This window comes from Oncorhynchus mykiss, chromosome 14 (assembly GCF_057628025.1).
Source record: "Oncorhynchus mykiss isolate SJ-2025 chromosome 14, ASM5762802v1, whole genome shotgun sequence".
Lineage (NCBI taxonomy): Eukaryota > Metazoa > Chordata > Actinopteri > Salmoniformes > Salmonidae > Oncorhynchus > Oncorhynchus mykiss.
This window is the reverse complement of record NC_143035.1, coordinates 4,179,567-4,200,000: the sequence shown is the minus strand read 5'-3', so window position 1 is coordinate 4,200,000 and position 20,434 is coordinate 4,179,567. Positions and strand designations below refer to the sequence as shown.

The 20,434-nt window shown below is 50.6% G+C and overlaps 1 protein-coding gene across 1 annotated transcript in view; it reads left to right on the top strand.

Moving 5' to 3' along the window:
- Window positions 1-20,434, top strand: part of LOC110488577 (slit homolog 3 protein) — a 206,978-nt gene that overhangs the window by 176,920 nt on the left and 9,624 nt on the right. The window contains 8 exon segments of the mRNA XM_090198173.1: window positions 220-383; window positions 1,697-1,821; window positions 2,844-2,941; window positions 4,759-4,898; window positions 7,364-7,457; window positions 7,926-8,063; window positions 8,695-8,935; window positions 15,974-16,104. Coding sequence (XP_090054299.1) covers window positions 220-383; window positions 1,697-1,821; window positions 2,844-2,941; window positions 4,759-4,898; window positions 7,364-7,457; window positions 7,926-8,063; window positions 8,695-8,935; window positions 15,974-16,104 — 1,131 coding nt within the window.

Here is a 20,434-nt window from a genome sequence, read left to right as displayed (position 1 = left end):
GATACTAGACATGAACGAAGATCCTCTGTTTTATTAAATGAAAGTTCAAGACAAACGTTTTTTGGTATTTTTTGTCTTTGTGGTACTGGTTATGTGCACGCCAGACCAGTGCGTGTTTACAGACTGTCTGTATGTACACATGCCTGCCTGCACCATATACTCTTGCACTTCCATATGTGACCACTAGATGCATAACTCCTATATTTCGCTGTTTCCCAGGGCTTTGGGTGCCAACCCCCTGTATTGTAACTGTGACCTGCGCTGGCTGTCCCAGTGGGTGAAGGCTGGCTTCAAGGAGCCTGGCATCGCCCGCTGTACTGGACCACCTGACATGGCCGACCGCCTGCTGCTCACCACGCCCCTCAACCGCTTCCAGTGCAAAGGTGAGACGCATTATCAACACTGGCTGTCACAGCTCCATCCTCTCACCTCCTCCATCTGCTGCTCGCGTTTGTCCTCCTCACTTCGCTCCCCTACTTCTCCTCTTCCTGTACTCCTCCCTCTCTCCTTTCCCCCTGCATCTCCTCCTTCCCCCTCCTCCCCTGCCTCTCCTCCTCCTTCTCCCCCACTCACCCGTTCCCCTCTCACCCTCTCCTTTCTTCCTCCCTTCTCGTCCTCCCTCCCTTGCCCCTTCTCTCCCTCTCCCCTCTTACCGCCACCTTTCCTCCCCCCTTCTCTCCCTCCCCCTCTTACTGCCACCTTTCCTCCCCCCTTCTCTCCCTCCCCCCTCTTACCGCCACCTTTCCTCCCCCTTCTCTCCCTCTCTACGTCTCCTCTAAAGGGGAGTGAACCCAGCTGCCACATATTTCTGCCCTCTGCAACCACGCATGCCAATTAACGCTGATCTGGGATTTATCTGAGATTAAGGCAGATTAAGGTTTATTAAATGTGGATAAGGAAGGTCTTAAAATAGTGCGGAGAGAAATAGAGTGGAATCGCACCGTGCGACTCACTCTCCCAATCTTTCTTCTTTAATATCTCACTCGCTCTCTGTCGCTCTTGTCCTCTCTCTTTCTCTCAATCACCCTCTCCCTCTCTCCCCCTGTCCCCCTCTCTGTTTTTCTTTGCCTCCCTCTACATCTCTCTTGATCTCCCTCTCTATCTCCCTATCTGTTGGTGTCTGCCTCCCTCTACATCTCTCTCGATCTCCCTATCTGTTGGTGTCTGCCTCCCTCTACATCTCTCTCTATCTCCCTATCTGTTGGTGTCTGCCTCTCTCTACATCTCTCTCTCTATCTCCCTCTCTATCTCCCTATCTGTTGGTGTCTGCCTCCCGCTACATCTCTCTCTATCTCCTTCTCTATCTCCCTATCTGTTGGTGTCTGCCTCTCTCTACATCTCTCTTGATCTCCCTCTCTATCTCCCTATCTGTTGGTGTCTGCCTCCCTCTACATCTCTCTCTATCTCCCTATCTGTTGGTGTCTGCCTCTCTCTACATCTCTCTCTATCTCCCTCTCTATCTCCCTATCTGTTGGTGTCTGCCTCCCTCTACATCTCTCTCTATCTGTTGGTGTCTGCCTCTCTCTACATCTCTCTCTATCTCTCTCTCTATCTCCCTATCTGTTGGTGTCTGCCTCTCTCTACGTCCCTCCCTCCCTCCCTCTCTCTCTCTCTCTCTCTCTCTCTCTCCCCATATCTCACCCTCTCTATTTTCTCTCCCCTTCCCTCCACCCCCCCCCCCCTCTCTCTCTCTTAGGTCCAGTGGATCTAAATCTGATGGCAAAGTGTGCTCCCTGTCTTGCCGGCCCCTGTCTGAACAATGGCACATGTGCCAGCGACGTTAGTGGCTCCTACCACTGCACCTGTCCCATTGGCTACAAAGTGAGTGCACAGGCACACACACACACACACACACACACACACACCACGACCCGGAGAAATGCAACAGTTGGTTTGGTGTAAGTATTGAGGGGAGATTGAAAAGGGTTACAATAACTGGTAAAAGGCTGTCGTCTGGAAAAACTCACACAAATCCACCCAAGGGTAAAATAGTGTTCAAATATCCAGCAGATGGGTGTGTGCGTGCCTGTGTGCGTGCCTGTGTACCTGGCGGGTGTGTGTGTGTGTTTTAATGTCCCCACTGTGTTGTGTGCTGTTGGTTTGTCTAATCATTAGCCTTTTGTTTGGTTATGGGATTCCTGTCAGTGTCCTGCTCCACAGACACAGATACAAACTTAACCTCGAGCCCCCTACAGGGACAAAGCCCCTGGCCTTGCTTTTTAATTAAAATCGTCATGTTTGCGTGTGTGTTTGTGTGTGTGTGTGTGCAGGCGTGCGTGCGTGTGTGTTTGTGTGTGTGTGTGTGTGCAGGCGTGCGTGTGTGTGTGTGTGTTTGTTTGTGTGGGTGCGTGCATGTTGTTTTCTGTCGGTCTCCACTGGGCGTAAATGACTTAAAATGAGTGAGGAGAATGAGAAGCTGAGCGAGAGAGAGAGGAAGAGGAAAAGAGAATGAACAAGCGTCCGCCCGGATGGCGTCTTTGATCAGAGGAAGTGGGCGTCACGGGGGGCGGTGGTTTCAAATTCAAACAGGGAGCCAGTGTCTCTGAGGGACATGCATGGCGGTCGCGTGTGGAAAGGATACGGCTTCATGATATAGCTACAATTCCCTCTATAGCGTGCTACTTTTAACCAGGGTTCGTAGGGCTCTGGTTTAAAGTAGTGCCCTATGTAGGGAATGGGGTGTCATTTGGGACGCGGACCGCTGCTGCTGTATGTGTCTGTGGACTTAAGGGTCTTGAATGGCACATGGCACTATACTGTAACACTACCACTACACACACACACACACACACACACACACACACAGTGATAGACAGTCTAACACCTCTCTCCCTCCCTCCCAGGGTCAGAACTGTGAGATAGCCATCAACGCCTGCATCAGTTTCCCCTGTGCCAGTGGAGGGACCTGCCACCTGATGCCAAGCCAAGTGGAACAGTTCAGGTACACACCGATGACCTCTCTACCATCACTACCCTACCGACATGCAGTCATGGAACCATACTGGGCCCACACTTCCCTCTCTACGCTCCAAAAGGGCACCCTATTTCCTATCTAGTGGGTACAGCCAGAGGAGTAGCGGGCAGTCAGCAGTGGTGTTTCAGTGTGTGAGTGACACCGTGAGATCCCATGGCTCTGTAGAGCTGGAGGCAGATGACTGTCACTCTCTTCTCTCTTTCGTCTTCCACTGTTTGGCCTCTTTAAACGCCAACCAACTGCCCGACCCCAGGTTTACCCCAGCTCTCTGCCTCATTAATGACACACCTCAGTGATCCAGACAGTCCCTCTGGAGAACTGCTTAAAGAAATCAAAGGCTCTCCTCTCCTCTGCGTTTTCTTCTACTTCTTTCTTTTCAACCAGCAGCCGCTGGCCTTCACAGGAAGACAGGCGCTTGATGAAGCTACCCGTCTCACGGGTAACGCCCGCCACAGCTCAGTAACGCTTATCTCACCCTCCTCTGCCCACTCGCCTGACGCGGCGCACCCATGATGCCAGCCTTGTCCCCAGCCACCTGCCCACGCCCGCCAGGCGTCACCACGAGAGAGAGAGAGAGAGAGAGAGAGAGAGAGAGAGAGAGAGAGAGAGAGAGAGAGAGAGAGAGAGAGAGAGAGAGAGAGAGAGAGAGAGAGAGAGAGAGAGAGAGAGAGAGAGAGAGAGAGAGAGAGAGAGAGAGAGAGAGAGAGAGAGAGAGAGAGAGAGAGAGAGAGAGAGAGAGAGAGAGAATGCAAGCGAGATTCAGAGCCAGTGGTGCCTGAGTCAAAGGGTACGGTCTCAATCGGTCTACCAATTCCAGACATGACATTTAGGTATAGCTTGATGAATGCCCTTCCACGTAGGATCAAACAGGAACCCACGTCTAATTGAAATTATTGAATCCACAGACAGACCTGATTACATTTTCAAATGCCACTGGAGTTCTACCTTTGTTGTTATTCCCATTAAAGTGCAGGTTTTATACCAGGTCTTAGGCTTTCAAAGGGCATTAGTCACTAATAGAGGGGCCAGAGACAAAGAGCAGAGGGCATCTGGAGAGTGAATTTGACAAGTGGAAAGAAACCCAGTACGCTTCCCCGACTCAGTGTGGAGGGTAGAGAGGGTGTACCCAGTATGGTTCTGTGACTCAGTGTGGAGGGTAGAGAGGGTGTACCCAGTATGGTTCTGTGACTCAGTGTGGAGGGTAGAGAGGGTGTACCCAGTATGGTTCTGTGACTCAGTGTGGAGGGTAGAGAGGGTGTACCCAGTATGGTTCCCCGACTCAGTGTGGAGGGTAGAGAGGGTGTACCCAGTATGGTTCCCCGACTCAGTGTGGAGGGTAGAGAGGGTGTACCCAGTATGGTTCCCCGACTCAGTGTGGAGGGTAGAGAGGGTGTACCCAGTATGATTCCCCGACTCAGTGTGGAGGGTAGAGAGGGTGTACCCAGTATGGTTCTGTGACTCAGTGTGGAGGGTAGAGAGGGTGTACCCAGTATGGTTCTGTGACTCAGTGTGGAGGGTAGAGAGGGTGTACCCAGTATGGTTCCCCGACTCAGTGTGGAGGGTAGAGAGGGTGTACCCAGTATGGTTCCCCGACTCAGTGTGGAGGGTAGAGAGGGTGTACCCAGTATGGTTCCCCGACTCAGTGTGGAGGGTAGAGAGGGTGTACCCAGTATGGTTCTGTGACTCTGGCTGTGTCTGAAATGGCACCCTATTCCCTATTCTCGAGCTAACTATCTAACTGTGCCCCCTATCGTCTCTCCTCTCCTCTCCCCTCCCCTCGGCAGCTGTGCGTGTCCACCTGGCTACGAGGGTCTACAGTGTGAGGTGAACCCAGATGACTGTGAGGACAATGACTGTGAGAACAACTCCACCTGTGTGGACGGCATCAACAACTACACCTGCGTCTGCCCCCCCAACTACACAGGTACTGAACACACACTGAACACACACACGCACTGAACACTACTCTGTGGAGACGAGCCACACCATGAGCATACATTGGCTTCTCATCCACTTGTTGTGCTTCTCTAATACATTCTAATACACTTTTATTTTTAAACGAGTCAACCACATCAAGATAAAAGTCTGCTTAAACATAGACAAAACTCCAAACCCCTCTGCTCTGAAATTGCATTTAAAGCAATTGTGAGTCATTTAGTTATTTATCAAATCAACCAAAGAGTAATTTTTTCCGCTAGCCTATAATGGACTGTTTTTTCCGCATTGACCTGAAACTGCTCTTTGGAGATGACATTGCAGTCACGTTGGAGCAAAGAGGCAAAGAGGGGGTAGGAATCCCTTGGGGGGGCGGGGGGCCTGCCTGCACAGTCCAGTGAGTTCTGCCCAATCGCTGACAGTGCAATTCCGAGTGCAGGCAGCCAGTTCTGGTGAGAGAGACGGAGAGAAGTTTTCCCACTGTCTCTCTGCCAGGCTGTGGCCTCTCTCTCTCTGCAGTGCACACGGCAGGCAGGCGAGGCGGGCAGCTCCCCGGTCGGGCATCATGGGCCGTCACCCGCCATCGCCTGCCTGACTCAGGCGTCACAGGGGAGGGAGGGCGCTGATCTGTGCAGCTGCTCCAACGCACATCGACCCTGTCATTAACGCTGCACGCCTAATTGTAGGCCTCGCCGTGCCATGTCCGTCCCAGTCCCAGCCTCCCCTGGGACCAGAGCAAAGAACACAGAGTGCCTGTATGGGGCAATGAGGCTAGAGGCTGGCAGTAGAGAGACATCCAGCAGCCAGGCTGCTACACATACTGCCCCCTCAGTGTGGGTATATGGGCACCTGGGCTGGCGGTGGGCAGCGCCAAGCGGCCCTGTGAAGCAGCAGCCACAGCCCGACTCTAGGGGAAGTCCGCAAGCTAACCCAGCAATTAGGCCTCCTTTAAACTAACTGTTTGTCCTCCTTCTCTCTCCGCCCTTATCCATCCATCCAGCCATCCACACAGAGCAGTTTTATTTGGCTGCTTCCTATTTTAAACCAGCACAAGCAAGACGGGGTGTGTGTGTGTGTGTGTGTGGCCTCCATCTGGTGTGTGTGTGTGTATCTGGGTTAAGTGTTCTGGACCCTCTGGTTATCAGAACCATGAGACACAGTGACATCTATAAACGATCCTCCTCTCTCTCTTTCTTCCTTTACAAGCTGACAGATATGATATGGGAAAAGGTCAGTCTCTCTCTCTCCACACACCTTCTCTGGGTTTATTTTTCCTGTTTCCCCTGTAAAACTAAAACTGCAAGCTAAACGGAAAATTATTTCTTTTTCATATTGAATAGAGTGCATATCAACTCTCATTTTGTCACTGACTTTCAGTTTTCCGTACCAATCGAAACCAGAGCCAGGCCTGTAGCAATGAAAACAGGCAGACACAGACACATTGTGACAGCTCCCCACAGAGCACCATCGAAGCCCAATTGGAGTGGATTTCCCCTGTAGAGTGGCGGCTGCTGGGACACTGGCAGACTTCCCCAGGGCCCCCACCATGAGGCTGCCGGATGAGGGAGAGGCAGAGGAAACAGACCTGGCAGTAGATAGAGAGAGAAGTAGAGGGAGGGAGGGAGGGAGGGAGGGAGGGAGGGAGGGAGGGAGGGAGGGAGGGAGGGACACATAGTGTTAAAGAGGGAGGGAGAGATTGAGTTAGAGAGGGGGGAGGGAGAGAAAGATCTCTCAGGGGCCAGGCTGTGGAGTGTCTGCATCTACTCTCCCTCAGCCCAGCCGCAGACAGACTCAGAGAGGCTTTGTACTGGGAGGGAGGGAGGGAGGGCCGGAGGGAGGGAGGGAGTCAGTCAGTCAGTGTAAAGGAGAGGAGGAGAGGCCTTGTGCTGTGAAAGCCTGGCTGAGCCCCAGCAGCCCCCCTGTTAGAGGAGGGGATCTAGTCAAGCAGGTGGACAGGGACAGAGGGTTTATTGAACCGGGACACTTGGCCAGGCAGTGATTTAGTGGATTCAGATGGGGCCTCATCTGGGCAGCCACAGCCCTGTATTCCATGCAGATTACAGCACAATATAGTACATGTGTTTCAAGTTTGCACGGCTAATACCCTGAGCAAGACAACCCCCAACCCCCCCTGTATGGGAGACCAGGCAGGCCGGCAGTAGAAACAAGACCCAACTGTTGAATGCTGAGAAAGCCATGATGGTGCTTTGGGGAGTCATCATAATAGTCATAATAATACAATGGGACCAATCAAAAAACACTCTTAAAAAAACATTACTCACAATCCTAGGCTTGTAAATATGCAATGCACTAGAATATCACTAAGTCAAATGAAGACATACGTTAGCTAGTGTGTGTATGTGGAAGAATTAAGCTTAGGCGATGATCTCACAGTCTCTGTATTATCTTTCCCACTGTGTGTGTGTATGTGTGTGTGTGTGTGTGTTTTCCCAGGGGACCTATGTGAGGAGGTGGTGGCGCCCTGTATGCAAGGCTTCGACCCCTGCCAGCATGACTCCAAATGCATCCCCCTCACCAAAGGCTTCAGGTGAGTGACCGGCAGCTGTCCGAGGGGGCGGGACTAATCAAGTTCAAAGGTCACCAGTAGCAACCCACCGGAAGTGACCCGTGTCTGGTGGAGTCGTCAGGACAACCTGTTGTGTTCTGTTCCTCCACCGTCTTAATATCCTGTTCTTTTCATGACTGAGGAACAAGGAACAAACTGTAGTTGAGTTGGCTGTGCTGTTTAAAGTCACACTTGTAGCAGACTACTGCAGTAAAACAGTTTTCCTATGTTAGGAAGAGAGTTCAGTAACAGTTGGGAAAGGTCATACGTTAGGAAGACGGACTGTTCAGTGGCAGTTGTTAAAGGTGAAGTGTTCAGTCACAGCTAAGCGTCGATACGCCAGAAGGATGAGAGAATGCAGTTGAGAGAGTTCGGTGGCAGTTGGCAGAGAGAGAGTGAGTTTTTTTCCTTCGCAACATTGTGTGCCTTTGTTTCCTGTGTGGGTGTCAGGTGTGAGTGCTTGCCCGGCTACGTGGGCCAACACTGTGAGCAGGACTACAACGACTGTCTGGAGAACAAGTGTCAGCATGGGGCCCAGTGCGTGGACGCAGTCAACGGGTACACCTGCGTGTGTACGGAGGGCTTTAGGTGAGTCCACATTCAGCACCGACTGAACTCATTGTAGAGACTCAGTGCCGCAACAGCGTCACGCCATCTGTGGAGGGCGCCGGCGCACTCACGCACAAACCCACACACACACAGATAACCAGACTGTGAGGAGCTTCAGATGGTACTTTGTTTTCCTCTATTTGGCTGTCTAGTCTGAGGCCTGCGGTACTGGGTGGTGCGGAGCGGTGGTGTGATGAGGCAGATGAAGCTCCATATGGCTAATTATAGCGCTAAGTGTGGGACGGGCCTGTGGATGGGATCTGGGGGGAAAGATTCATGATGCATCACTGTCTCTGTCTGCCGACGAACAGCAGGATCAATGAAACAACGTGGCCGCCACCTTTTTGTTTGACGTAGAGAGTCTCTCTTATGATGTTATGTGTCAGGGGCAGTCATACATAGTGTGTGTGTGTGTGTGTGTGTGTGTGTGTGTGTGTGTGTGTGTGTGTGTGTGTGTGTGTGTGTGTGTGTGTGTGTGTGTGTGTGTGTGTGTGTGTGTGTGTGTGTGTGTGTGTGTGTAATCATAATGGGAGAGACCATAGTGGAGTGTGTGTGTGTGTGGCAGCTTGATTGAGTGTGATATTAACAGACTGTCTCTGTGTTCCTGTAGTGGTCTATTCTGCGAGAACCCTCCTCCTATGATCCTGCTGCAGACCAGCCCATGTGACCAGTCAGAGTGTCAGAATGATGCCCAGTGTCTAGTGGTGGAAGGGGAGCCTGTGTGCCGCTGCCTGCCAGGCTTCACCGGAAACAAGTGCCACAAGATCGTTACCGTCCACCTTTTGGGCAAAGGGACCTACCTGGAGCTGCCCAGCGTCAAGATACGCAACTCTGTCCACATCTCCCTACAGGTACTATACCAACCTTAACCCCTGACCCCTAACTCTGCCCACATCTCCCTACAGGTACTGTACCAACCTTAACCCCTGACCCCAAACTCTGTCCACATCTCCCTACAGGTACTATACCACCCCTGACCCCTAACTCTGCCCACATCTCCCTACAGGTACTGTACCAACCTTAACCCCTGACCCCTAACTCTGTCCACATCTCCCTACAGGTACTATACCACCCCTGACCCCTAACTCTGCCCACATCTCCCTACAGGTACTATACCACCCCTAACCCCTGACCCCTAACTCTGCCCACATCTCCTTTCAGGTACTGTACCAACATTAATTAACCCCTGATCCCTAACTCTGCCCACATCTCCCTATAGGTACTATACCACCCCTAACCCCTGATCCCTAACTCTGCCCACATCTCCCTACAGGTACTGTACCAACCTTGACCACTGATCCCTAACTCTGCCCACATCTCCCTACAGGTACTATACCACCCCTAACCCCTGACCCATAACTCTGTCCACATCTCCCTACAGGTAATATACCACCCCTAACCCCTGACCCCTAACTCTACCGTCATCTCCCTACAGGTACTATACCACCCCTAACCCCTGACCCCTAACTCTGCCCACATCTCCCAACAGGTACTATACCACCCCTAACCCCTGACCCCTAACTCTGTCCACATCTCCCAACAGGTACTATACCACCCCTAACTCTGCCCACATCTCCCTACAGGTACTATACCACCCCTAATCCCTGACCCCTAACTCTGCCCACATCTCCCTACAGGTACTATACCACCCCTAACCCCTGACCCCTAACTCTGCCCACATCTCCCTACAGGTACTGTACCAACCTTAACCCCTGACCCCTAACTCTGCCCACATCTCCCTACAGGTACTGTACCAACCTTAACCCCTGACCACAAACTCTGCCCACATCTCCCTACAGGTACTGTACCAACCTTAACCCCTGACCCCAAACTCTGTCCACATCTCCCTACAGGTACTATACCACCCCTGACCCCTAACTCTGCCCACATCTCCCTACAGGTACTGTACCAACCTTAACCCCTGACCCCTAACTCTGTCCACATCTCCCTACAGGTACTATACCACCCCTGACCCCTAACTCTGCCCACATCTCCCTACAGGTACTATACCACCCCTAACCCCTGACCCCTAACTCTGCCCACATCTCCTTTCAGGTACTGTACCAACATTAATTAACCCCTGATCCCTAACTCTGCCCACATCTCCCTATAGGTACTATACCACCCCTAACCCCTGATCCCTAACTCTGCCCACATCTCCCTACAGGTACTGTACCAACCTTGACCACTGATCCCTAACTCTGCCCACATCTCCCTACAGGTACTATACCACCCCTAACCCCTGACCCATAACTCTGTCCACATCTCCCTACAGGTAATATACCACCCCTAACCCCTGACCCCTAACTCTACCGTCATCTCCCTACAGGTACTATACCACCCCTAACCCCTGACCCCTAACTCTGCCCACATCTCCCAACAGGTACTATACCACCCCTAACCCCTGACCCCTAACTCTGTCCACATCTCCCAACAGGTACTATACCACCCCTAACTCTGCCCACATCTCCCTACAGGTACTATACCACCCCTAATCCCTGACCCCTAACTCTGCCCACATCTCCCTACAGGTACTATACCACCCCTACCCCTGACCCCTAACTCTGCCCACATCTCCCTACAGGTACTATACCACCCCTAACCCCTGACCCCTAACTCTGCCCACATCTCCCTACAGGTACTATACCACCCCTAACCACTGATCCCTAACTCTGCCCACATCTCCCAACAGGTACTATACCACCCCTACCCCTGACCCCTAACTCTGCCCACATCTCCCAACAGGTACTATACCACCCCTACCCCTGACCCCTAACTCTGCCCACATCTCCCAACAGGTAATATACCACCCCTAACCCCTGACCCCTAACTCTGCCCACATCTCCCTACAGGCACTATACCACCCCTGACCCCTAACTCTGCCCACATCTCCCTACAGGTACTATACCACCCCTAACCCCTAACTCTGCCCACATCTCCCGAAAGGTACTGTACCACCCCTAACCCCTACCTCTGCCCACATCTCCCTACAGGTACTATACCACCCCTGACCCCTAACTCTGCCCACATATCCCAACAGGTACTATACCACCCCTGACCCCTAACTCTGCCCACATCTCCCTACAGGTACTATACCAGCCCTAACCCCTAACTCTGCCCACATCTCCCTACAGGTACTGTACCAACCCTAACCCCTAACTCTGCCCACATCTCCCTACAGGTACTGTACCACCCCTAACTCTGCCCACATCTCCCTACAGGTACTGTACCACCCCTAAGCAGCAACAATACTGGCTGTCACATCTCCACCCTCTCCTCTCCTCCATCTTCTGCTCTCCTCTCTGTACTCCTCCCTCTCCCCCTCTCACTCGCATCTCCCCCTCTCCTTTCCTCCTCCTCCTCTCCTCTCCCAATGCCCCTCCTCCTCCCTCTGCTTCTCCACCCCTTCCCTCTCACCCTGTCTCCTCCTTCCTGGGTTCGAGCCTTGGCAAAAGCCGAATCAGGAGGTATTGGTACCCGATAAGTAAGCAGCATGACGGCCTTTACAGTAGCAGCCGAGTAGCCTAGCTATTATCTCCCTATAACTGATCATCCTTCCCATTACGTCAAACTGTAAACTATAAAGTTGATGAGGGCTAGTGTGTTTTACACACTATCCGCCATCATTGCAGTACTTAAAGTATAGAATGTAGCACCCTTGGGAAAGGTATAAGAGGGATAATTTTTTCAGGGGCTAGTATGACAAGCTATCCCTCTCTATCTCGCTCTCTGTCTGCGTCCGGAATGGCACACTATTCCCATACAGTGCACTACTTTTGACCAGAACCCTATGGGCCCTGTAGTGCACTCAGTAGGGACTAGGGTGACATTTGGGATGCAGACTCTGTGTTATTGGGGCTCTCAGCCAGCCGTGTGGCATCCGATCCACCACCAGCCACCACAGGGACGGTTGGATGGTGACATTATTAGAATGTCACCTTTTGTTCACGAGCATGAAATAATGTGTCTCAGGGGGATATGTATTATGGTAATAGAGTGTCGGCGTGGTGACTGTTATCAGCCCAATCACTAGGAGTGAGTCACAGCCGCCGGATCGCTTCTTACCTCCAAATGAGCTCATGTGCTCGTTGGCGAGGGGGCACGCTAATGTTAATTAAAAAGACTGTGGTAAAAATAGAACTGTTGGGCTTAGCCTATGTGCTAAAGGTGGCTTTTGTACGTAGGTAGATACATGGGCAAGAGCAAATGCAGCTTGCCAATATCTATCAATCAATCAAATGTATTTATAAAGCCCTTCTTACATCAGCTGATGTCACAAAGTGCTGTACAGACACCGAGCCTAAAACCCCAAACAGCAAGCAATGTAGGTGTAGAAGCACGGTGGCTAGGAAAAACTCCCTAGAAAGGCCAGAACCTAGGAAGAAACCTAGAGAGGAACCAGGCTATGAGGGGTGCCAAGTCCTCTTCTGGCTGTGCCGGGTGGAAATGATAACAGTACATGGCCAAGATGCTCAAATGTTTATAGATGACCAGCAGGGTCAAATAATAATAACCACAGTGGTTGTCGAGGGTGCAACAGGTCAGCACCTCAGTAGTCAGTTGGCTTTTCAGAGCCGATCATTCAGAGTATCTCTACCGCTCCTGCTGTCCCTAGAGAGTTGAAAACAGCAGGTCTGGGACAGGTAGCACATCCGGTGAACAGGTTCCATAGCCGCAGGCAGAACAGTTGAAACTGGAGCAGCGGCACGGCCAGGTGGACTGGGGACAGCATGGAGTCATCAGGCCAGGTATCAAGATGATGCCTGGAAATCGAAAAGCAGTGTTCGGTTAGTCGTCTACCGCAGTTCTAAATACGTTACACGATGCAACTTGGGAAAAAATATTTGAAGTTCCTTAAAATAGAAAAGTAGCGTTTTCAAATAAAAGACGCTTTGAGTTGAGAGCCACGGTGTAGTGCAGACTAAGTAAAGTAAACATCCCCAATGCCATGTTTTTATTTCAAATAGAGTAGCTTCAGTAGAATAGTAACCCTAAGTGTTAGGTACAGATTATTTTCCTCCCTTTTGGAAAGAATGACACGAGAACCATGTGACATGAGCTGCTGCTGCTATTGGCCCCACTGAGCGAGAGAGGGACCACACGCTGGAAAAAAAACGCTGTCTGTCTGTCTGTCTGTCTGTCTGCATCACTAGCTCTGAACCTCGCTTGCATTTTCTCTCTCTCTCTCTCTCCCTCTCTGTGCTGCAGCTAGGGCTAGGACCGTATTACCAAGTCATGATGGCAGTCAAATTCCTTGTGACCTTTAAGATCACGGTAATTAGGCTTCTCCAAGCTCTGATGCTGCCGATGGTCATTAATAGCCTACTAAACTTGCTAACTGCCTGGTACTCAGAACTCTATTGTCCCTCTAATCACTAACATCAATGCAAATGTAATCGAAAATCTAATCAAACACTTCATGGGAGCCCATGAGCTCATGTTAAGCAACATTTCTATAGACCAGACAATATACATTGAAAAAAAAGTGTTGATAGCTTCTATTAAAAAAAGGAGGATCCCATCAGCTTTCTGTAGGCTAGGCCTACTATATTTATTTCTCAACTTTCCTAATATTAAGCACATTGCTTCTCTTTACAACTGGAGTAGCCCACCTAGCTGGCATGAAAATGAACCATGGGAAAAGCGTCCTACATTCATTATTTAAGTGCATAGATGACATGTATTTTTTTCCCTGCCGCTATGCCTTGTCTCTCAGATTGTTCACAGCTTTGTGGAAGCTACCTGTGGCATTGATGTTTAGGCTGAGGCATGTATAGTTTTTTTGTATGCTATAGGGTAGCAGTGTCTAGATGGAATTTGTATTCGTTGTCCTGGCAACTGACCTTTTTTGGAACACCATTATTTTTTTGTCTTAGTGAGATCTACTGTTAGGGCCCAGGTCTGACAGAATCTGTGCAGAAGATCTAGGTGCTGCTGTAGACCTTCCTTGGTTGGGGACAGAAGCACCAGATCATCAGCAAACAGTTGACATCCGATTCTTGTTGGCCGGGGCCGGGTGCTGCAGACTGTTCTAGTGCCCTCACCAATTCAATGATATATATGTTGAAGAGGGTTGGTCTTAAGCTGCATCCCTGTCTCGCCTCCCAGCCCTGTGGAAAGAAATGTGTGTGATTTTTGCCAATTTTAACCGCACACTTGATGTTTGTGTACATGGATTTTATAATGACGTATGTATTTCCCCAAACACCACTTTCCATCAATTTGTATTATAGACCCTCATGCCAAATTGAGTAGAAAGCTTTTTTGAAATCAACAAAGCATGAGAAGATTTTGCCTTTATTTTGGTTTGTTTGTTTGTCAATTAGGTTGTGCAGGGTGAATACGTGGTCTGTCGTAAGGTAATTTGGTAAAAAGCCAATTTGACATTTGCTCAGTACATTGTTTTCACTGAGGAAATGTACGAGTCTGCTGTTAATGATAATGCGGAGGACTTTTCCAAGGTTGCTGTTGACACAGATCCCACAAATCCCCCGGTAGTTATTGGGGTCAAATTTGTCTTCACTTTTGTGGATTGGGGGGGGATCAGGCCTTGTTTCCAAATATTGGGGAAGATTCCAGAGCCGAGGAGAATTTTAAATAGTTTAAGTATAATTGGAATTTGTGGTCTGTATATTTTATCATTTCATTTAGAATACCATCAACCCCACAGGCCTTTTTGGGTTGGAGGGTTTGTATTTTGTCTTGTGGTTCATTCAATGTAATTGGGAATCCAGTGGGTTCTGGTAGTCTTCAATAGTTGATTCTAAGATTTTTATTTGATCATGTATATATTTTTGCTGTTTGTTCTTTGTTATAGAGCCAAAAATATTTGAGAAGCGGTTTATCCATCTCCGTTTTGGATAGATAACTATTCGTGTTGTTGTTTGCTTAGAGTTTTCCAATTTTCCCAGAAGTGGTTAGATTCTATGGATTCTTCAATTACATTGAGCTGATTTGTGATGTGCTGTTCCTTCTTTTTCCGTAGTGTATTTCTGTATTGTTTTAGTGATTCACCATAGTGAAGGCGTAGGCTCAGGTTTTCTGGGTCTCTATGTTTTGGTTGGATAGGTTTCTCAATTTCTTTCTTAGGTTTTTTGCATTCCTCATCAAAGCATTTGTTATCGTCGATAATGTTCTTAGGTTGTCTGCTTGACATTTTTTGATTTGATGGGGAAGCTGAGAGTTTAAATATACTGTTTAGGTTTTCTACTGCCAAGTTTACACCGTCACTATTACAGTGAAACCTTTTGAACACTGTAAGAGACTCTGGGTTGAGGTCAGTGATAAAGTAGTCTACAGTACTACTGCCAAGAGATGAGCTATATGTGTAACTACCATAGGAGTCCCCTCGAAACCTACAATTGACTATAAACATACGCAGCGTCCGACAAAGCTGCAGGAGTTGTGACCTGTTTTTGTTGGTTATGTTGTTGTAGTTGTGTCTAGGGGGGGCTTTTGGGGGAGGGAATGCTGTCACCCCCAGGTAGGTGTTTGTCCCCCTGTGTGCTGAGGGTATCGGGTTCTTGTCCAGTTCTGGCATTTAGGTCGCCACAGACTAGTACATGTCCCTGAACCTGGAAATGGTTAATCTCCCTCTCTAAGATGGAGAAGCTGTCATCATTAAAGTATGGGGATCCTATTGGGGGGATATAGGTAGCACACATGAGGCCATTTTTCTCTGTTGAGATCATTTCCTTACTAATTTCTAGCCAGATGTAAAAAAAAATTGACTAATTTAATAGAGTCGGTTAGGTCTGCTCTATACCAAATTAGCATACCCCCTGAATCTCTTCCCTGTTCCTGTCTCTCTCTGTCTATTTCTCTCCCTATCTCTCTCAATTTCTCTCTTTCTCTTCTCTCTCTCTTTCTGTCTGTCTGTCTCTCTACAGGTGGCTACAGATAAGGACAACGGTATCCTGCTCTACAAGGAGGATCATGATCCTCTAGCTCTAGAGCTGTACCAGGGACACATACGCATAATCTACGACATTGTTAACTACCCACCGACCACCGTCTACAGGTCAGCACCAATGTCTGTCTGTCTGTCTGTCTGTCTGTCTGTCTCGCTCTCTCTCTCTCGTTGAAGAACCACAGCCAGCCTATAGTTCTGCTCTACAGGTACACACACTCACCATATAAACACAGCTTACCCATACACACACTCTCACCAATACACACGCACACCCTTACACACACTCTCACCAATACACACGCACACCCTTACACACAGTCTCACCAATACACACACTCTTACTCTCTCTCTCTCTCTCTCTCTCTCTCTCTCTCTCTCTCTCTCTCTCTCTCTCTCTCTCTCTCTCTCTCTCTCTCTCTCTCTCTCTCTCTCTCTCTCTCTCTCTCTCTCTCTCTCTCTCTCTCTCTCTCTCTCTCTCTCTCTCTCTCTCTCTCTCTCTCTCTCTCTCTCTCTCTCTCTCTCTCTCTCTCTCTCTCTCTCTCTCTCTCTCCCCCCCCCCCCCTCCCTCTCGGAGTAGCAACCACCTCCATCTACGCGGTTATGCTCAGTGAAGCCCCTCACAAACAAAAAAACTGCCTTCTGCTCTCCCCAGACAGACGGAGCACTGAGGAGTTTGTTGAGTCTGTCCCCGCTAGCCTTATCTCCAGCCCAGCATGCTAACACAGAGTGGCTGTGGTTCCTTTACTGTGGTGTTATAACCCTGTGCTACACAGAGTAGGGGAGCGCAGTTAACACTTTACTGTACACACATCCATGTATGTGTTCGTAAAGCCTCTATAGCAGCTAAATAAAGACCATTATTACAGCCGACATAGGCAGTCAGTGAGATTTTGAACAACGGCTTAAGTAAACCCAGAGCCTGAGAGAGGAGAACAGAGCCCGTAGGAGCTGACCTCAGACCAGCGCCACTGTCTGTCTGCTCAGGATTTGTTGTTATTGATCCAAACGTCATCTGGCCATTCCCTTGTGCTGTTTAGAGAGACTTTTAGCTGCTACCCCGAGGCAGGGAGGAGAGGAAGCAGGGAAGGAGGGAGGGAGAGAGGGAGGTAGGGTATCGATCGACCCATCAAAGAGCTGCCCAGTGAAAAAGAACAGCTCCTCCCCAAGTGATTTGTTAGACTGGGATCGCCTCATGCACTGGGCCCTTTTTCACGTGTTGTGTTCCTCCTATTACCTCCAAAGTAATGAATTGGTCGTCTTCGAACGGCAGGGAGGAAGGAAAGGACATCTCAGTTGTTCCTTTGTCTTGCAGCAATCAAAAGGCAGGTCCAGTTTCAAAATGAAATTAGATGCTTAAACTCTGAGGCAAATGGGCCTGTCATGGTTTTGGTTTGAAATCATATCCAAGCCCCAGCTCTATAACCAGCTCCAGCCCCAGGCCTGTCTCCAGCCACAACCCCAGCTCCAGCCCCAGGCCTGTCTCCCAGCCCCAACCCCAGCCCCAGGCCTGTCTCCCAGCCCCAACCCCAGCCCCAGGCCTGTCTCCCAGCCCCAACCCCAGCCCCAGGCCTGTCTCCCAGCCCCAACCCCAGCCCCAGGCCTGTCTCCCAGCCCCAACCCCAGCTCCAGCCCCAGGCCTGTCTCCCAGCTCCAGCCCCAGGCCTGTCTCCCAGCCCCAACCCCAGCTCCAGCCCCAGGCCTGTCTCCCAGCCCCAAGCCCAGCTCCAGCCCCAGGCCTGTCTCCCAGCCCCAACCCCAGCTCCAGCCCCAGGCCTGTCTCCCAGCCCCAACCCCAGCTCCAGCCCCAGGCCTGTCTCCCAGCTCCAGCCCCAGGCCTGTCTCCCAGCCCCAACCCCAGCTCCAGCCCCAGGCCTGTCTCCCAGCCCCAACCCCAGCTCCAGCCCCAGGCCTGTCTCCCAGCTCCAGCCCCAGGCGTGTCTCCCAGCCCCAACCCCAACTCCAGCCCCAGGCCTGTCTCCCAGCCCCAACCCCAGCTCCAGCCCCAGGCCTGTCTCCCAGCTCCAGCCCCAGGCCTGTCTTCTTTGCTCCAGCCCCAGCTCCAGCCCCAGGTCTGTCTCCCAGCTCCAGCCCCAGGCCTGTCTGATGCGTCATGGCTTCCTCATTTTGTTCTGGATCTGCAGACTCTCCCCCTCATCACTCCCTTTACCCCCAGAGTGACGTAGCGTTTTGTGGCTTTGGCAGCGCCTTGCCCCATTGTCTTTGGGGTGCAGAGGGAGTGATGCGGGGATGGGGTGAGCGAGAGGAGACAGGACGGGAAAGTGAGGAGGGGAATTACCCCTGTCCGCTCCCATTACTGGGACATGCTCTACGACAGAGCCCAGAGTACACAGCACCCAGCACGTTCCTGAGTTCACCCTGTGATGGTTAGCATTAACATTAACTGTGTGGAGCAGCAGGCCTCACTTCCAGCCAGGGCCTCAATTCTACACAGCTCCCGTCCGATGATGCATAGATGTGGATGGACTATGAGCGAGCTTTGAGGATGTTCACCTTCAGTGAGAGAAAGAGAATGGTTGTGGTCGCTACATTCCTCAGCCCCCTGTGGTCCAGCGGCTCTCGGAGGGAGACCACCTTCAAATGGACGTTGGGTCGTAAAGACGCGGTGGGGCAGGGGGGCAGGGGGAGGAAGGGGATGTTTCCACTCCTGGGGGGGAATAGGAGACTGGAGGGGAGACAGCTTCAGCAAGGAGAGGTGAGGGGTGGAGGTTTGAGGAGGAGAGAGTGGTGAGAAAAACATGGAAGAGAAGCATGAGTGAATGAAGGGTGGTCTGGTCAAGTGTCTGTCTGAAGGGAAGGTGGGTCGTGAAGCACTCATCTGTCCAGATCTAACCTGCCTCACACGACGGGGGAGGAAAAGAGAGAGAAGGAGAGAGAGGGATGAGATGATATGGAGGCAGCAGGGGAGAGGCGCCTTCCCCACCCGAGAGGCCTCATTACCATCTGATGAATGCCCAGGTCCTCACTGTGTGCTAATGTCCTGCCCTTTACCAAATGCCACAGTAATCCTTCTATTAGTTTAAGGGACCACGTCTGCTGTTATTCAGGAGAGAGGGATAGAGGGAGAGAAGAAGTATGGAAGGAAAGGGGCATAAAAACATCACAGAAAATTGAACGAGAGCGTTTCAATTTGCTACCCAACTCCCTCACACCCTTTCTAGGTTCCGCAATCTCACTGCCACACCTAGGCTGCACATCCCAAATGGCACCCTATTCCCTATAAATTGCATTACTTTTGTCCAGGACCCATAGGGCTCTGGTCAAAAGTAGTGCACTATATAGGGAATAGGGTGCCGTTTGGGACAGAGCCCTACAGTATCTGTATTGGCGCTCTTCAAAAATGAGCCAGCCCTTGCCTGCCATGAAACTTTGATTTAGAGCTGCGGAGAAGAGCCTATAGAGGGGTCAGAGTGTCTCTCTCTCTTCTCTCTGTTGCTTTTCTATGCTCCACTCAGCATCAGCCGAATATGTCTCTTTGTGAGCCGAGTGCCACATCAGAGCAGAGTGGAGAGAGTCTTTAAGGGCTGAGTCACAAAGGAAAGAGAAGAGAAGACAGGAGAGGAGAATAGAGGAGAGGACAGGCAGCATGGGAACAAAGTGGGGCTACTGGTAGAGGCTGCAGAGAGGAGATCGAGAGAGTGAGAGTGGAGGAGAGAAAGAAAGAAAGAAAGAAAGAAAGAGGAGAAGAGAGTAAGAGGGGGGGAGAAAGAGAGCGAGAGAGATATAGAGTGGAGTAGAGAGAGAGAGACCGCTGGGTATGAGATGGGCCTCCTGTTGATCACTGGTCAGAGAGAGATGGGCCTCCCGTTGATCACTGGTCAGAGAGAGATGGGCCTACCGTTGATCACTGGTCAGAGAGAGATGGGCCTCCCGTTGATCACTGGTCAGAGAGAGATGGGCCTCCCGTTGATCACTGGTCAGAGAGAGATGGGCCTCCCGTTGATCACTGGTCAGAGAGAGATGGGCCTACCGTTGATCACTGGTCAGAGAGAGATGGGCCTCCCGTTGATCACTGGTCATAGAGAGATGGGCCTCCCGTTGATCACTGGTCAGAGAGAGATGGGCCTCCCGTTGATCACTGGTCATAGAGAGATGGGCCTCCCGTTGATCACTGGTCAGAGAGAGATGGGCCTACCGTTGATCACTGGTCAGAGAGAGATGGGCCTCCCGTTGATCACTGGTCAGTCACAGCAGCAAGATTTGTGACCTGTTGCCACGAGAAAAGGGCAACCAGTGAAGAACACACACCATTGTAAATACAACCCATATCTATGCTTATTTATTTTATCTTGTGTCCTTTACCATTTGTACATTGTTAAAACACTGTATATATATATATATATAATGACATTTGTAATGTCTTTATTGTTTTGAAACTTCTGTATGTGTGAGGTTTACTGTTAATTTTTATTGTTTATTT